At 40.0% G+C, this 18,585-nt stretch overlaps 1 protein-coding gene across 1 annotated transcript; it reads right to left on the bottom strand.

Annotated features, from left to right (window-relative positions):
• Positions 1–3,275: 3,275 nt before the first annotated feature.
• On the bottom strand, positions 3,276–15,731 carry LOC143873289 (serine/threonine-protein phosphatase PP1-like). The gene is made up of 3 exons (XM_077376801.1): positions 15,548–15,731; positions 5,202–5,761; positions 3,276–3,811 (listed from the first exon to the last, which is right to left on the bottom strand). The coding sequence occupies exons 1-3, from the start codon at positions 15,723–15,725 to the stop codon at positions 3,641–3,643; spliced, it is 909 nt and encodes a 302-aa protein (XP_077232916.1). The 5' UTR covers positions 15,726–15,731; the 3' UTR covers positions 3,276–3,640.
• Positions 15,732–18,585: the final 2,854 nt, after the last annotated feature.

Genomic DNA, 18,585 nt, shown 5'->3' on the forward strand with positions numbered 1-18,585 from the left:
TCCATCCATGCATAAATTCTTCATCAATAGAATCACAAGAATTGAGAAGATGAGCAATTGGGTAATTTCCGATATACATCAGCCATGAGAAATTTATATATCATGATTAGAGCTAGGGAACAGAGCTCTTTTTCAGAATAGGTCTGAATCAAATAGCAATTATTCGAAGCATTTTTGTACGTTGAGGATCATTGTGTGCTTATATAGAGCACTTCCATGATAAAGATAGAATCAAATCAAGATAGTTACGGAGGGAAAGAATCCTAATCAAATCTACCTAATCAGATCCACTTTCTAATCTCTCTTGCTTGCCTCTTCTATCCATTGCCTAATTGATCTATCTAATCTCTCTTGCTTGTCTCTTCTATTCATTGCCTAATTTAGCCAACTTACCCAATCTACCTCCAAGATGATCCAATGGTGAGATCTTAACCCAATCCAACCGTTGGATCTCACGTATTCTAACATGTCCCCTCAAACGTATATGGATTGAAAATCAATATACGTTTGAATACAATAAAAAAATCCCCAATACAATAGAATTCCCCAAATTACAAATGTAATTAAAATCAACCGATTTGATGCACACTTTCAAAAGTCGATGACGAAGATCCTTTGATGAAGACTGATGTTGCTACCAATGATCATTGATGATGGTTGTCGAAGAAGATGTCATGTGTCACGAAGAGGGCTTAAAAGCCAATAGATCATAGCCTCGATGGGACTAGATGATACTCAAGCCTTGATGGGTGAGTAGAAATGGGTCACTATCGACCAAAGCTGGAATGGGCAAGAATTGGGTCGCTATGGACCAATGCCAAAATGGGCAAGAAGACGCCTCGATGGGTAAGACAACATGGGTTGGTTTTACCGAACCTCATTGTATTGAAAACTCTCTTTCAGGTACACACTTCAAAAAGAAATGAAGCACCTCAACTGAAAGGAGATAATACTTCAGGCACACACCTAAATAAGGTACCTCAACTGAAATACATCAAATGAGAAAGGAACTTAAGATATGGGAAAGAAGAGAGAAATTAAGAAATTGAGAGGCGCAACAAAAAGAATGGCTAAGGACATTGTTGGCAAACAACAAAGATCATAAGAAACCCTTGGACATAAAAAGAGGGGCGCAAATATCAAATATGGGGATCTTTTACAAACGACAATAAAGGGGATGTTTGTAGAAAAATGAGGGCAGCACCTACTGAGAAAAAAAACTTGGAAAAAGTATGAGAGAAAGGCGTGGGTGTCTTTCTCAACATAGGGGTGCTATTATCAATGTTTGGGCAATAGATTGGATAAGATAGAGGAAAGGGGTGTGAAGAAGAAAAAGAGATGAGAGTGGGTTAAAACATGGGGTGCGACTACCAATATCGTGGTTGCTGTTTTGCAAAAGATAAAGACGAGATTTAAGGATTAAAACGGGGTGTTAATTTCCAAATCTCATAGAGGAATGAAGAGGCTGTGGATTTCAATATTGAGGGATGTTAATATCTCAAGAAAAGAAGAAACAGATACGGATTTGACATTGCTTGTAGGATGCCTTTGGAAGGCTTGGACGGAAAAGAAAGACGAGATTGCCCAAAAGTTTGGACGGATTCGAAAACTCGAATCAATGCGAAGTGAGATGATTGGTGAACAAAGATCAAAGGAGGCTGTAAGGTGAAGGACTTTAAGGTGAGGATGTAGTGCCCGGCATGGGAGATTGTAGGAGGCCCTGCGGAAATGAAGAGTCCGAGGAAGAAGAAGAATGAGTACCATTTTGCAGTGGTGATTGTGACGGGAGTGATGGCCACCTACGGACAGCTAGATCGCCCGTCCGCCGGGGGACGGGGACTCTCTCATGTCGTGCTCAGGCCCTAGTAGGATCTATTGCTTTGATACCATATAAAATTTTCTAGTAATTTCACTAAACTTGGATGCAATTACAAGAGGATCATTGTGTGCTTATATAGAGCACTTCCATGATAAAGATAGAATCAAATCAAGATAGTTATGGAGGGAAAGAATCCTAATCAAATCTACCTAATCAGATCCACTTTCTAATCTCTCTTGCTTGCCTCTTCTATCCATTGCCTAATTGATCTATCCAATCTCTCTTGCTTGTCTCTTCTAATCATTGCCTAATTTAGCCAACTTACCCAATCTACCTCCAAGATGATCCAATGGTGAGATCTTAACCCAATCCAACCGTTGGATCTCACGTATTCTAACACATTACACTATTCAAATTAGGGGTTGAGCCCAACTCTTTCATTAAGATAAAAAACTACAATTAGAGCATAAGATAACAGTCGATTTGAAGTGATTGGAGACCTGGGTATAGTCCTTCGCTTTAACCTTGATGAATCCTTCATATCCCTTTCAAGTGATTGAAACATAGCTGGATTGCAACTTGTTATTAGGGAGGTTGTGGCTTTTACTCCACCCTTCATCAAGGTTGATGTTGTCTAGATGTCTTGCATCCTTGCTTTATGTGTTTGTGTTTCTTACATCTCAATTTGTCATTGGCTGCACATGAGTTTGATCCTATTTTTAAAGGAGATTAACTGTTGAATTACTAATCAAGGGATTAAGGGAAATGATAAATGTGCCCCTTTTCATCATCAGAGACACCAAGCAGCAGTGTATCAATGACTGCAGAGGGGATGTACTTCACGTCAGATGGATTCAACAGATTTGATTGCCACGTACACTTCAGTTGGGTGTCCCAAGTGATGAAAAGGGGCACATTTATCATTTCCCAAATATTGGACCATCTTGGACAAGTCTTATGTTTTCTCCCAAAAAAATCTAATGTATTAGAAGCAGAAGCCGTGGCTACATCATCATAACAGCTAAAGGAGTGCCAGAAATTTGCAATGGAGAAGTGCCAAGAAACAATGAAAGAACTCTAAACACGTCTGAGTTGACACGACCCTACTTGTTATCAACTCGACGGCAGGATTGTGCCTCTAGCTCAATGGTCAAGGCTTTGTTCTTCAACCTGGAGGTCAGAGGTTCAATCCCATCTTACCTACAAAAAAAACCCTCTACGGGACTGCCAAAGTGAAATAGGATACAAAGAGAGCTACATTCCGCCACATATTGCAAAAGAAATTAGATATACCACTTATGAAATTGAAAAATATATATGTACATAATATTTACATATTTATAAGAAAGTTTGCTTGAGTTTCTATGGAGTAACACATTACTTATTTGAGTTTTTTTTTTTTTTTTGAAAATTTACTCATTTCAGGTAACTCAACATACTTTGGAGCTGAGTTGAATTTTCAAGATTTTGAACCATGAGAGGAGGGGGAGAGAGTAAATCAGTAAGTTGCCAAACTTGTTCTCTATCTATTAATACAAAAATTGCAGAAATGAATGGAGATGTATGTGCACATCTAACATGAATCCAAAGCTTTTAAAGTTAATTTACATTTGATTCTTGAATTTCCATCTTCAATGAGAGTAGACCCATTTTGTTTTCCCTTCATGGTGTAGAAGAATCATATTTGGCTTGACCATTCTTCTTCCAACATCAAAATTTTAGTTTTGATGAAAAATGAGAATCAATTAATGGCACATAATTTTATCTTCTACCACTTTGATATTTCTTTGTCATGATCAATGTCCAAAAGAGGAATGAACCCTATTCAATTGGCCTTCCCCTCCAAGGCTTGAGGATCTGAAATGAGCATAGTAAACTCTCATCTACGTTCATTAATGCGCCGGCGTTGTTGAACTCTCCGCAGTAATTTGGAGCTGAAAATATGGTAACCAGTTGCCTGTCTGCGAAAAATTCGTACCCGTCTTCCACCACCTGCATGTTGCACACTGTTTACAGTTGATTTTTTTTTCTTTTTTTGCAAATAAAAATAATAATAACACAGTTTTTTTTTCTCATTTTAGGCCATGTTTGGCAAGCAAGAATTTTTTTTTTCCCATGGAATATTAGCTTGCCCAATGGTGAGGGAGGAAACACTTAAAATTTATTGCCGACACGTGTGTCCACACGTGTCCACACTCCTTTGGACACTTTTAAATTGATTGCTGGGAGTGTTGAGAGTTAATGTGGGCATGTGGACACGTATTTGTGTAATAATCAATAATTTTATGTGTACATCATGTCACCATTTCTAGATTTTTAGATGTTGCCATGTTAGACAACTCATATTCATGTCGAAACTCGACAAACAATGATTATATATGCTTTCTATTTTAGCCGTGTCCCTGTTTCTAAATTTTGGGAATTTGCCGTGTCCGACACTCCGTGTCAGTGTCGACACGCGACATTCATGTCCGTGTCCACAAATCATAGCCTAGTCCCCTTTTATATATATATTACGAGTGTTTGCTCAATGAGAGCAACACACATTAAGAGGAGAGTGTTTTAGGATTTTCTCTGGGTGGTCCCTTGTCTACTAACTCAAAAACCTAGAGTCCATTGATGTAAGCAGGAAGGCCCTTCCAGTGGACATATGGTATTCATTGAGAGCATTTTCAACAGTTGGATCGCGCGCATCGCTTAGTATCACCATTTGATCATCATTGTCAGATGTACGATTTGATTTCTGCTTTAACTTTGAATTAAGCTACCAGATATGTCAAATAAATTTCTTTTTCTTCTTTTTTTTGCATTTTTTCTAATTTCTCTGTTTTCTTGATTTGCCATGAAATTCTAGAGTGGAATGGTGGTCATTTAAAAAGATTTTTTCCTTTTATATTCAGCAATTCAGCCTAGAGGTGCCATTTGAGTTGACCTTTTGGTAAAGGCTGAAATGAATTAAATCTAGCCAGACCCAAAATAAGGCAGGGCTTAAGTGCTCAACCCAGCAAATTCAAAAAACTTCAGCTTAATTTAGTTTCTGCAGAAAGCCATAGAAGAGGAAAGAGTCATGAGAAAACTGTTAAACGACCAATTAAGCTTTTGGAGTAATTGGTTGTTTCACATGATATCAGAGCTATCGCCTCGCGGCAGGTCTTGGGTTCAAAACCCAACAGCTCATTTTATTAAAAATCCATGAGTATGGCTAACCCAAAACAGGGGCCACATGTGCCGCTTGTATGGCCAATCCAAAAAAGAAGAAGAAGAAGAAAGCGGGGGGGGGGAGGGGGAGTGTTAAAGTATAAATGATTAAATAACAGCAGCTCTATACTAACAGCTTAAGCTTTTGAAGTAATTGGTTGTTTCACAAAAAAAACATACTTACCTGGTGAGCGCGACATATGAGATCAAGGTCATGTTTCTTCAAGAACTCGGCCACCTTATCAGCCCCAAAAGTATAGGAAACACCCCTATCATTTTCTCCCCACCCTTTGATATCTCTATCAGGATCAGCCCAAAGAAGATCACACAAGAGCCCTTGATCCGGTACATCCACTGGGCGCTCTATCCCCCTTATGAGATCCAAACTATCCAGCTCCGGCGAAAGCCCGCCGTGCATGCAAAAAATCTTATCATCTATAATGGCGGCCACAGGTAAGCAATTGAAGCAATCTGTGAAAATTCTCCATAGGCGGACACTAAACCGACGCTTACACTCGTCATAGAACCCATAAATTCTGTTGATGGACGCACACTCGTGGTTTCCTCGGAGGAGGAAGAAGTTATCAGGAAACTTGATCTTGTAGGCAAGGAGAAGGCAGATGGTTTCTATGCTTTGTTTCCCTCTGTCAACATAATCTCCGAGGAACAAGTAGTTGGCGTCTGGTGGGAATCCGCCGTATTCGAACAGGCGAAGGAGGTCGGAAAATTGGCCGTGGATGTCACCTGATCAATCACACAACAAAACCCATCTTCCATCAGTTCATAAATGCATCCTTCATACAACCAAAGCAAGCATGGATTGAACTGGAAAGACATAAATAAACTGAAGTCATTTTCAGGACAAGACAAAACGCAATGGGGTGGAAATATCATTTCCCTGAAATATTATAGAAAAGGATTCACAAGATACAGTCTTTAGATCCCAATATCATTCAATTTGGTCCATAATTAACAAAAAAAAAAAAAACTAAGCTCTCCCTTGACTCGAAAGCCAAGTCAACTCCTTGGGGATTCAATAAGAGTAGATCTCTTTCCATTTATATGTAGTAATAATTAGATGGAACTACAAAAAATCTATATTAAATGTTATAAATGTAATACTTAAGAGAAGAAAATTTTGATATAATACCTATTTTTCAAAAAATGTAGGACCATGTTACATAGAATACAACATCTTCTCCAAATCTAAAATTTTCGAAACTGCATGGACCAGATTTCAATTCGAATTTCATTATACAACTAAAAATTTGGCTCACCTTAGCAACAACAAAACCAGAAGATGCATTCCAAACATTGGGTATTTCCAAATTCGATCCTAGAGATGTTACGGCGCTGGAGAAAAACAGGTTTTGGCTCTTTCATTCTAACATTGCAGCGTCTCACACCTTTTGTTGTACTTTGAATTATTTGGAAGGAGAGACTTTGTGCATTTTTTAAGGTAGAAGGTCCTCTCTTGGTCGGATGGCTTAGAATATAAAATCAGCAGTAGTTGCTTGGGCTCTTCAATACCACTCTTTGTCAGGATACTCGACAGACATCATCACAAGTGATATTGGAACAAATTTTGAGAGATGACACTCCCAAAACTAAAGTCGTAGTGAGATGGAAACTCCCTCTTAGAAACGTCATCAAACTCAATGTCGACGATTGCTCCCATGGCAACCCAAGCAAAGCATGTGTTGTAGGTATTTTTAGAAATTCATCGTCCTATATCATCTACTTCTCTGCCTGTTCAATCGGGCATCATCGATTCCAAAGAAGCCGAGATCCATGCTCTCCATCAAGGATTGACCATTTTCATCACGTAGATGAAGGGTAGTTTGGAAGTGGAAAGTGACTCCTCTAATAATATTTTGTGGGCCAAAGGTATTTGTGGATGCCCCTGGAGACTAGCTAATCTCATGGATGAGATTAAAGATATGGGTTCGTATGGTGTTTTCTCTTTTTTTTTCACATTACTAGAAATGCCAACAATTTGGATGATCTTCTTGCCAAATCAGGACCATCTAGAACTCACTTTACATGGGAGCGATCTTTACCACCCAAAGTGTACTTGTAATCCTTTCTTTTCAATGAAATTGGTATCTTGATCAAATAAAAAAAAAAGATGCATTGAGAAGAGGATAGATTTCTACCCAATTAATCATAAATGAACCGAAGTCAAAATATATTGGTTTATGCAATAATCCAATACATAGCAATGAAATATAGTAATATACCATCATTTAATTTGTTAATATCCCAAAAATGTGTATATTATTAGCTGATGTTGCGTATTTTTCATATTTTTTAGGAGAAGATGTATAAAAGATTGAAACATCGAGACTGTTGAAATACACCTATCCACGAAAATATTCAGTTACAAAGGATGATGTCAAGGCAGTGAACATATAGGTATTTTTCTTTAAAAAAAAAAAAGTAGAATAGCAATATATGTTATACCTCAATGCAACATGCATTGGTAACCAGAAAATTTTCCTAAAAATAAAAAGAAAATAAAACAGAAAATTTCCCCATGTATCAGCACATGATGATAATGATGATCTATGAAAATTGCATCAATGTTTTCTTAATAAAAACCCTTAGGGGCCGTTTGGAAGCAAGGATTTTATAATACAACATAAAACCTAGATTTTATAAGTTAAAACCTGGATTTTATAGGCTAAATTGGATTGTACAATTTCAGAATCGTAAAATCCATGAACCAAATGGCCCCTTAAATCTCATCAACTTTTTTTATATCAGTGGTGCTTATTGGCCACCACTATGGATTAGGGGATCGATTAATGATGCCTCTACATGTTAACAAAGAATTGAATCTTGGGTGCAATTTGGACCTTTTTGAAATTGCAGATGTACACCCAGAATTGAACTTTGGTCGCAATTTGACCAATTCAAATTGCAGATTATGTGTAAATTACAACATAAAAGTTTCAAATTTGCAATTTGGGTGTCTCAATCGAAATCCATTCTGAGTTTTATAATGATAAGTTTTTTTTTTTTTTTTTGATTGGTAAGATGGGGTTAGGCAGGACCCCAACCAGATATCATAAAAGGAAAAGAGTACAAAGATAGGGGGGCTCGAAGGCCACACCACAGGGAACAAACTCCCTTGGGATTACAGTTAAGCACCCATCAGCGTTGAAAAAAGTGGGCCTACAAAATAGGGGGCAATCCACAGCCTGGAAGGGACAAAAGAAAATGGACAATACCCAGATAACAAAATAAGAAATTGTACCCGAGTCGTCGTCGGAAGTGATTGCGACCAGATCTTGCGGCAAGCAGTGTAGGTGAATGTCTTCTCCTTACATCGATCTGTCATGATTTGATATGAAATCTGCACCTCTGTTGCTTCTCGCCATGAGTGGGCAAGAGAGAAGGCCGCAGGGATTTGCACACATTGAATTCGAAGAGAAAGGGGAGATTACAACCGAAGGTAGGATTTTCCAGAAAAATCCTCTGAGAGAATCACAGAAAGATCAGAAGGCATGAGGTTAAGAGGGATCGGGTTCCCTTTACATAAACAGTTGCTTTTTGAGAGGTAATCAGCAGCTCTGTTACCCTCTCTCCAAATATGAGAAATTTTCCATGATTCCAATCGATTGAGAACGATGAGAAGGTTCTCTAATGCGGGAATTAGCTTCCAAGGGCAAGGACATTCTTTTCTAATTATCTTCACTGCCAGGAGGGAATCAGATTCAATCCATAGATTTGGATTTGCGGCTTTGTCAAGCAAATGAACTCCTTGGATGATTGCTTCTAATTCAAGGTCTGAAATGGTTCCTCGATCGGCATCAATGGAAAACATAAATCGGGCATCGCCGCAGCTGCCTCTGAGAATGCCTCCGATGGAGGCGGAATCACTGGACAACGAGGCATCAGTATTAAGCTTGACTTCATTGGGCTGCGGGGGAGTCCAAACACAATATTTAAGCTCTGGGGCAAAACGAAAAAGGGAAAGGTTCCATATCCGGGCTATCCGGGCATTATCTTCATTATGATCATCATCCAGCTTCAGGAATATAGCTCGGTTCCGTGCAGCACAAATAATTCTGTTAAGAATAATTCTTTTATGGGTTTTTACCTGGTTGTGAAGCCTGCTATTTCGTTCGGACCAGATAAAGAAGATAGAAGCAGTGAAAAGGAGTCTTACGAGGATGCTCGACTGACCTTTGAGATTAAAATTTCGACGAATCCATAGCTCCTCCTCCGCCACTGAATTCTTCTGCTTTTTCCTATCTGAGATATTCTTGAGAATCGTCCTCCATATCCAAGCCGAGAAGGAACAGGAGAAGAAGAGATGGTTAACGCTCTCAGTCGCGCAGTTACAAAGGAGACAAGATTTATCAACCGAGGGACCAAGGAAATGGAGGTTATCTTTGGTGGAAAGATGGTTTTGAATGGCCAACCAAGCAGAGAAACTGAATTTTGGGATATGGCCCGGGAACCAAATGGAGGAAACCCAACAGGGGGGCGAATCTTTTGCTCTAACAGAATTCCAAACACTTTTAAACGAACAAATACCATCTAGTTGAGGTTTCCAGATGGGATACGAAGGAGAAAAAGATGAAAAAAGCCCAGAATTTAATATTGGTTTCAACTCCTGGAAGAGAGGGAGCTCAAGTAATTCATCCCAACCTCCAGCTTGGATGGAGCCTCGAATAGAGGCAAGCGGGGGGATGAAGTTGGAAAAGGATCCGAGGGAGGATTGGGATTCAAGAGGGCCCTTGGGATGCCAAGGGTCCTTCCAAAACAGAAGAGAAGAATCCGGGCCAACGATGTAGCATATGTGTTTCTTCGCAACCTCTCTAGCCTTGAAAATGCTTCTAACGGCCCAAGAAGGATTGCTAGGCATAGGAGAGAACCAAAAACTTCTGTTCCGAAGATACTTACGGTGGAACCAGGTGACCCAAGGGCTTATCTGATCAGACACAATTTTCCAAAGTTGATTGATTTGAGCTGCAATGTTGAGGTCTTTAAGTCTTCGAATTCCAAGCCCCCCCTCAGATATAGGCTTACAAATAGTATCCCAGGAAATGGGATGATGCTTTCTTTCCAGGTTCTGACCCGACCAGATGAAATCTCTAAACACTTTTTCAATGGAGAGGAGAACAGCAGATGGCAGGTGGAAAGCAGTAGACCAATAAACCTGAAAAGATGAAAGAACTGACTTTACTAGTTCTACTCTTCCCACTCTGGATAGATGTCGATTCGTCCAGCTGGAAATCCTCTGTTTTATTTTGTCTATGATTGGTTGACAATCATGAGAATTTAGCCTTGATGTAATCAAAGGGAGGCCCAAATATTTGATAGGGAGGGTTCCTTCTTCAATATGTAAAATGTTGCAGATGGCTCTTCTCACACTATTCTGAACCCCTGCAAAGAATACGGCACTTTTGGCTGGGTTGAATTCCAGCCCCGAACAGAGTTTGAATGACTCCAGACACTTCAAAATACCTGTGGCAGAGCTAGGGTTTGGGTTAGCATATATCATGACATCGTCAGCGAAGAAAGTGTGAGAGATGGATAAGTCTCCCTTAGAGAAAGGGGAGGAAATAGAGCCTTTTGCTAGATGGGATTGAATGAGAGAGGAGAGCATATCCATGACAAAACAAAACAGAAGGGGAGAGAGGGGATCTCCTTGTCGGAGACCATTAGTGGATTTAAAGAAGCCATGGGGAGAGCCATTTAAGATGACAGAAAAAGATGCAGTAGAGATGCACTGATGGACCCATTTACACCATTTACTAGGAAAGCCCATTTTTTCCATAAAGAGGAGAAGGGAGGAATGGTTTACACTATCAAAAGCTTTTTTCAGATCCATTTTGATGCACATTGCTTTTACTGGATTCTTCCTATGGAAATTGTGGCATAGGTCATGAGCTATCAGAATGTTATCGTGAATGCTCCTACCAGAGATGAAGGCTGATTGGAAAGGCGAAATGAGAGAGTTCATAAGGGGTTTGAGTCTATTAGCCATGATTTTGGTGATGGTTTTATAAAGAAAATTGCAGAGGGCTATGGGCCTGTAATTTTCCGGGGTGGAGGCTTCGGGGCATTTCGGGATTAGACAAATGAAGGTGGTATTGAGCTGCGGAAGAATTTTATCTTTAAGGAAAAAAGATTGGATTGCAGTTGTAACATCATTGCCTACTAAGTACCAGAAAGCTTTGAAGAAGTCTCCATTAAATCCATCAGGGCCGGGGGCCTTATTACCATCAGCGATATTGATAGTCTGCCAAATTTCCTCAGGGGAACACTCTCTGATTAAGGAAGATGCTTCATTTTGGGAAAGAACTCTAAGAGGATTGGGAATCTGGTCAGGATCGATGATTCTCGAGCAATTTTGATTATTGAGCAGATTATCAAAGAAAGTAGTCATGAGACGAGCGACTTCATCCGGATTGGTGGTGGTACTCCCATCAGGATAGGTAGAACCTTGGATACTAAGCTTATTGAATCTAGCTTTTACTGCGGAATGAAAGTAGGAGGTATTGGAGTCACCCAAATTCAGCCAGCTATTTCTGGATTTCTGCCTGTAAAATTGCTCCTCTTTGTTAGCAGTCTTGACATATTCATCTTTCAGGAGTTGTTCTGCATTTCGGAGAGATAGATCCATAGGAGAGGCTGCAATAAGGGATTGAATAGAAGCTAGATTCTGCCTCTTCATAGGGGCTTGGATATCGATCCTCCCAAAGACATTTTGATTCCATATTCTGATACAAGCTTTGACTTCTTTGAGTTTTTGTGTAACTCTGAAAAGGGGGGTACCAACAACCTCCTTTTTCCAGGCATTTTCCACCACTGGATATAATGATAGATCTTCAAGCCACATTGAAAAGAATTTGAAAGGTTTTTTCAGGTTTGGAGTTGGTCTAAAGAGTTGGGCAACAATTGGGGCATGATCAGAGAGGCCAGGGAGGAGGTAAGTAACAAAAGAAGCAGGGAAATTGAATAGCCATTCTTCATTCACTAAAGCTCTATCCAGCCTTCTAAGTTTCAGATTTCCAGTTAAGGATTTGTTGTTCCAAGATAAGGGTTGGCCAAAGGATCGCAGGTCGGAAAGGGAGTTATCATCTATACAACTGTTGAAGTCTGCCATATCACTTCTGGAGGGCCCAACCCCGCCCCATTTTTCCTCTTCATATCGAATGATATTGAAATCTCCAAATATGAGCAAGGGGTGTGAAATGTTCGAAGCTATTTGGGAGAGATGAGACCATAGAGATCTACGATCAATACCTTTGTTCAGAGCATAAACAGTGATGACAGAGCAGCTGGTGTTGGTTTGAAGGCATCTGATTTGAGAGAGGATAAATTGCTCGTTTTCCTGAAGAACTGTAACCTTGATCACCAGCGGATTCCAAAGAAGCCAAATTCTTCCTCTAATGGAAGAGGAATAGTTGGAGAAATGATCCCAGCCATCACAAATTTCATTAACATATTTCTGCATTTTATTCTCAGGGGCATGGGTTTCGATGAGGCCTAAGAAAGGAAAATTTTCTTTTTGAATCAATTCTCGTACCTCTTTTCTCTTGTTTGAGGTACCAAGGCCTCTGATATTCCACATACCGAGTTTAATCATTTGACAAGGTGGAAGGAGAAACAGGGGCTACATCCACAGTAGTTCTAAGGAGAGGAAGGGGATCAGAATGGGTTTCTGATAAGGATTCCAGAAAAATCTGAGGAAGGGACTCAGAATTCCTTGCTGAATTAGGTAAGGAGAGACCCGGGTCTGGGGAAAAAAATGAAGCAACGGAATCAATATCAGAATTATCAATGGTTATGGAATCAATATCAGCTTCTATAGGAGGAGGTTCAGAGTCAAATTCTAAGACTGAAAATTTGTTATTTGTGGAAATCAAAGAAAGATCAAGGGTAATGGAATTGGATGATGGAGGGGGGGGTAGTGGAGATGGAGGAGAGAGGGCAACTATGGGGGGATCTGAGTTAGCAGCAGGGAAGAGGGCGGAGGTTCTAAGAAATGAAGAATCAATGGATAAGGTTGCATTAACAACTGAAGAGGGATCTAAGATTTCAGGTTCAGAAGGAATGGGATTTTCTTGGGTTGCTGGCAGGTCTGCAGAAGGGGTGAGTTTGGCAACCCATCTTTTGGCCAGAGGTTTCTGAGAGATCAAAGGGGGCGGAATATGACCAGGGGCTAGATGGACAATCGGACATCTATCAGGGGAGTGAGAATAATCTTTGCAGGTTTGGCAGGCTATCGGCTTCCAATCGTATTCCACCAGTTGGGGATAGGAATCTAGGGGGGTGTGAATATGGATAAAATCGGGGAGCTTCGTCGCTGCATCAACTTCCACACATACTCTGGCGAAGCCCAGTCTTGTCCCTTCGGCTGTTTTGGAATCCATGTAGAGGGGTTTCCCTATAGAACTTACGATTTTACTGAGACCTCTTCTGGACCAGAATTGAAGTTGGAGACCTGGGAGCTTAATCCAGAGAGGTATATTTGAGAGTTTGAGCTTCTCCAGAGAACATCCAGGAACCCATTTCTGAAGTATTAGGGGTCTACCACTTACATTCAGAACCTGACTTTCAAGAGCATTTTTACAGTCTTCAGCACAGGAAAACTTGATGAGGAAGAAATTTTTTGCCATGGGGAGGATGTGGAGGGAGCCTTTTGTTTTCCAGCTTCTGACGAGATGATCATGGAGAGCTTTGAAGTACGGTTTTTTTCCCAGGAGGTAGCCTAGAAGGCAATTCGTCCATTTTGATTTTGCTTCTTGAAGGTCTTCTTCCTGGAGGTGAACTTTCGTGAAATTAGGATCTTCAGAGAGACATTCTGGGAAATGGTCGAGCTCAGTGCTTTCAGCTAAATTCGAGGATTTATTCTCATTGAAAAGACCTCTCCAGCTCTTAAGGCTGTCACGGCTTTCTGGAAAGGGGCTTTGGGAAGTGGCTGACGGGAATGCCTGAGAAGGGGTTGAAGCTTCTTGAAGGGGATGGGGGCATAAGAATGGGCCAGCAATGGGGCGGAGGGCGGGAAGGTCGGGAGATTCCGAAATTGAATTATGAAATGAGGAGGGGTTCAAGGAAGAGACTGCAAGAGAGGAGGCAGATCCCGTTTCTCTGAGAAAGACGGGATTTGAATATTGAATTTTCAGAGAGGGGCCAAGATATTTTTCAATTTTTCCTGCTGCTGCAAGTTTGAGATTAAGAGGGGGACTCGGGCTTTGAGGCGGACTATGACCCGAAGGATGCGGGGGGTCAGAAGATAGACGAAGATGGGGAAAGTCCTGACTCTTCAGAGTGGATGGAGACCTTTCAGCTGACAGGGTAGGAAAGGAAGAGACTTTTTCCTGGTTAATGATCGAAGGGTAAGAGGACGAACCGAGATTATCATTTGCAGTTACGGGTTCAAAGGGGATATTTCGAATTTCCAAAAGAGGAAAACTAGAAGGGAAGTCTTCTTCTCTGATGGAGCAGAGAGAGGTAACAGGGGGGAGGAGATGGCCTAGGGAAGGCGGTGGGGGAGGTTTGAATTCAATCAGAAGTTTTGGATCATGAGGGAGGGGAGGTTTTCCCAATGAAGCAGGTAGACTTTTCTTTTTCTTTTTTTCTGCTAGGGGAGCCAAGCGGGGAGATTTAGGAAAGATTTTGTGAGTACGGGTACCCTTTTTGGCATGAGTGGGGATGGCAAACTCAAAGTCTGAGGGGGAAAAAAGGGAAGGTCTTTTTGCAGGGGGGGGAACTGGAGGAAGAAGGGGGAGGGGAGAACGGGAGGGGGAAAACTCCAAGCCAAGATGACGACCAGCAAGAGACGGGTAATCTCCAGAGGAAGCGGAGGATTTAGGGACGCTTGGAACCGGAGAAGCTAGCATCGGCCAACCTACAGATACTTCCTGCAGGGAATCCGTACCCTTAAGATTATCAAACCCAATATCCTCCTCAAGGCCCAAAGGATCTTGGGGCACTTTTCCAGGGAGGGAGGAGGAAGACTCAGAAAGGGGAGAAATGGAGGGCGAAGACCAAAGTCGTCCTCGAATCTCTTCAGCCGAAGGTATAACAAGGGAACAGAACTGAATTTGCATACCACAAACATTCATGGGTGCCTCTAATTCCAAAAGATTAGGCTGTGCAAGGAATATATCCTTAGCAGCAATGCAAAACTAGCTTAATGATAATGATGATCTATGATAATTGCACCAATGTTTTCTTAATAAATAAAAAAAAACCAGAAATCTTATTTACTTTTGTTCATCAATTGTGCACTTATTGGCTACCACATTTACTATGGTTCATGGGGCAGATTAACCCAGAATTGAATTTTGGGTGCAATTTGGACCCACTCAGATTGCAGATTATGTGTAAATTGAAACATAAAAAGGTTCAAAATTTCAATTTGGGTGCAATTTGGACCCACTCAGATTGCAGATTATGTGTAAATTGAAACATAAAAAGGTTCAAAATTTCAATTTGGGTGTCAACCCAAATGCAATTTGGAGCTATATTTAATGATAAAAAGGGATCAGAATTGAATTTTCATACCACAAACATTCATGGGTGCTTCTAATTCCAACAGATTAGGCTGTGCAAGGAATATATCCTTAGCAGAGATACAAAGGTGACGGATCTCTGACTCTGTGAACTGAACCCTTTTGCCCACTTTGATCCTTCTCCCTTCCAACAACCGTCCGATCAATTCATCTAATACGCTCCCTTCCATTTCTAGGAAGGACCCTTTCTTTTATCTCTCTCTTCTCTCTAAAAAAAATGCACTAAGAAAGAGAGACAAAGGCAATGTTGTTGCAGATTTTGCAACCTTTGTTTCCTTTGTTTTTTTGCTGTTTTGTGATCTCCGTCTACAAGGGAAGATGGAGACTCGTAAGCCTTTTGTCCCCCGTTTTAACCGCCTTGTGTTTTGAAAATGCGTTGGAATTTTGTGGTTGAGAGTGTTGAGACCGAGCAAGTTAAGAATTAGATAATCACAGCTTTAGATTCGGATAACTAAGAAAAAGGGTGCTAATATTTGGAGCTACTGTTTTGTTATTTGCACCCCCTCCACTATAGAAGACAATAAGATGGGTATGAATATCAAAAGGGTGATGATATTTTCACGCCGCCCCACCTGCAGTACTTGCACACCCCCCTTATAACCTGATTTGACGTGAAAAGTGGGCAACTTTATGTCAAATCACGTTATAAGAGGGGTGTGCAAGTATCGCAAGAGGTGAAAATATCATCTCCCTATCAAAACAGGATTTTTTTAAAGCTACTGATATTAGCACTACCATTTTTTATAATTGCACTAACTCATATAGTGCTAATATCAGTAGCCTTTTTGGGGCGATTTTGTTATTTTGATGTTGAAGTTAGGAAGACACCTATTTTTAGGGAGGACCCTATAATAGCCCTCCTTTTTGTGCCACATGTCAACACAATATTAAGAACCATTTTTTCATGAGAAAATTACCCTTATATTTTCTAAAACGGAAATGATAAATTTACCCCTTTTCTTTACATGGGACAGCCAGCTTCGGTGTATGTAGCAATCAGGCCCCTTGAATCCTTCCCACATGAAGTACATCAGCCCCTCTGCAGTCATAGACACACCAAAGCTGGCTGTCATAGGTAAAAAAAAATGGGGTGGATATATCACTTCCCAAAAATTACATCACAGCTACATTAGACTGGCTGTCTGATTATAAATAACTTCATCACTTATAGGCTTATAATTGCTTAGTATATGTTCCTAGCCAACCTCTTGGGAAGAAACTTATTCTTAGATTTTATTTATTTATTATTACTTTTATATTGCTCATTACCTTCTATCATTCATGTTAAGTGCTGAAGTTATGTGGTTTTCATAAATTTAATACAACATAAAACTCCTTTCTATCATAATAAGCTGCTAGATTTCGAACCACTTTGCATTCATGTTACTTGTTTAAACTTGTAGGATATGTTCGAGTGGGGTAAATAGGGAGTCAAACATTAATTTACCCCCTATGAAAAAGTGGTAGTTGTTTCGGTGGCCCTAACTTGTAGGACTTACCCCACAATAGGTCATAAGTAACTTCTTCCCTCGCACATCATTTAAGCCAGAGAGAGAGAGAGATCTTTATCTGACCGCCATGATGGCAACACATTCCACATGGGTCCAATAAAATGTGCTTGATGCATAATTCATATGACTTGCTTTAGGTGATTGTGTATATTGATTTAGAGGCTATCTTGAGTGTTGACAATTATGCATGCGGCATATATAAAGGGTGATTAAAGTTCGATCGTTTGCTTTGTCCTCACCTTATAAAGGTTATGGTAGAAAAATCTCCTCGGAAAGAGGATCCTAGCCCTCTAATAGATTTTGTTACAGATGAACAAATGAATTGTTCAAATACATTTACCCCTGTGTTTACCTTACAATCCTTACATATTGGAATAACCAAAATCAATTCAAAGGTAAACCAATATAGGGTAAGTAAATTCATCTGAAATCGCTTACCCCAAAATGGGGTTAACTTCTCATGTTTACCCTCACTGGAACACTCTATATGTTTTGAATCCTCTACAAAGAGAATACAACATCTAGTTTTACTATTACTCTATGCTTACAGGGAAGAAGCCTAGTGAAAAATAGAGGTGATTTGAAGAACACATGCCAACGATGATCGATGAATGAAGAAGACGATCAACGGATGGATTTTAGATTCAGCGATCGAGACATAGAAAGGAGATGGATAGAGGCGTTTTTTTTTTATTCGATTCATTCAAATGACGTTTTCGTTTATCATTTTAGATGTTATATACCAAAATTACTTTCATGATTAGCCTGTAAGGAAAATAATTGAAGGGTATCCTCGTACGATAGCAAAATAAGGTTGGGCCTCTTATTTTATTTTATATTTTCAGTGGCAACTTTTATATAAATGGGTAGAGCATATTAAGTATTAGAAGATAAGTCTTATCTCCCTATTTTTCTTGCAATCTCACTATCTAAGAAATTTCATTCCTTTTTTAGCATGTAATACTGAGAGAGAGAGAGTGGGAAGAGAAAGATGAACGGTCTTACACTTCTTGTCATTTGAGAGAGATGAATTAATGGTCTTACACTCTTTTGGTTAGAAGCATACTACATATACACACACCCTCCAATCTTGTTAGAATGCTAGTGGTATGAAAAATATGTATGATAATGTACATTTACTTTGAACAACATTTTCTAAGAAGGTATTCTCTTATATGTTATATCAAGATTTCTTTATCTTTATTATGTATAAGAACTAAGAAATTAAAAATTAGTAACATCAACAATGTCGGTTCGGTTCCAGCTCTAGCAATAAGATATAAGAGATTATAAATTTATGGAACACTGATTATGAGAGCGCCCCAGTCTGGTTCACATGTTTATTATGTATATGCTCCACTTGAAACACTCCAATGGACCCCATCAAATGGCTATGTCCCACACATTTAGAGTGGGGACACAAAGGATCCATTGGACCATCGATCTAGGTCCGGGCCTAGAAATGATGATGAGTACTACAAGTCATAGAGAGTGTACCTTCTTTAATCTTCATGTGTCA

Source organism: Tasmannia lanceolata, unplaced genomic scaffold (assembly GCF_043159265.1).
Source record: "Tasmannia lanceolata isolate RefF3 unplaced genomic scaffold, GAP_Taslan_0.1 ptg000002l, whole genome shotgun sequence".
Taxonomy (NCBI): domain Eukaryota; kingdom Viridiplantae; phylum Streptophyta; class Magnoliopsida; order Canellales; family Winteraceae; genus Tasmannia; species Tasmannia lanceolata.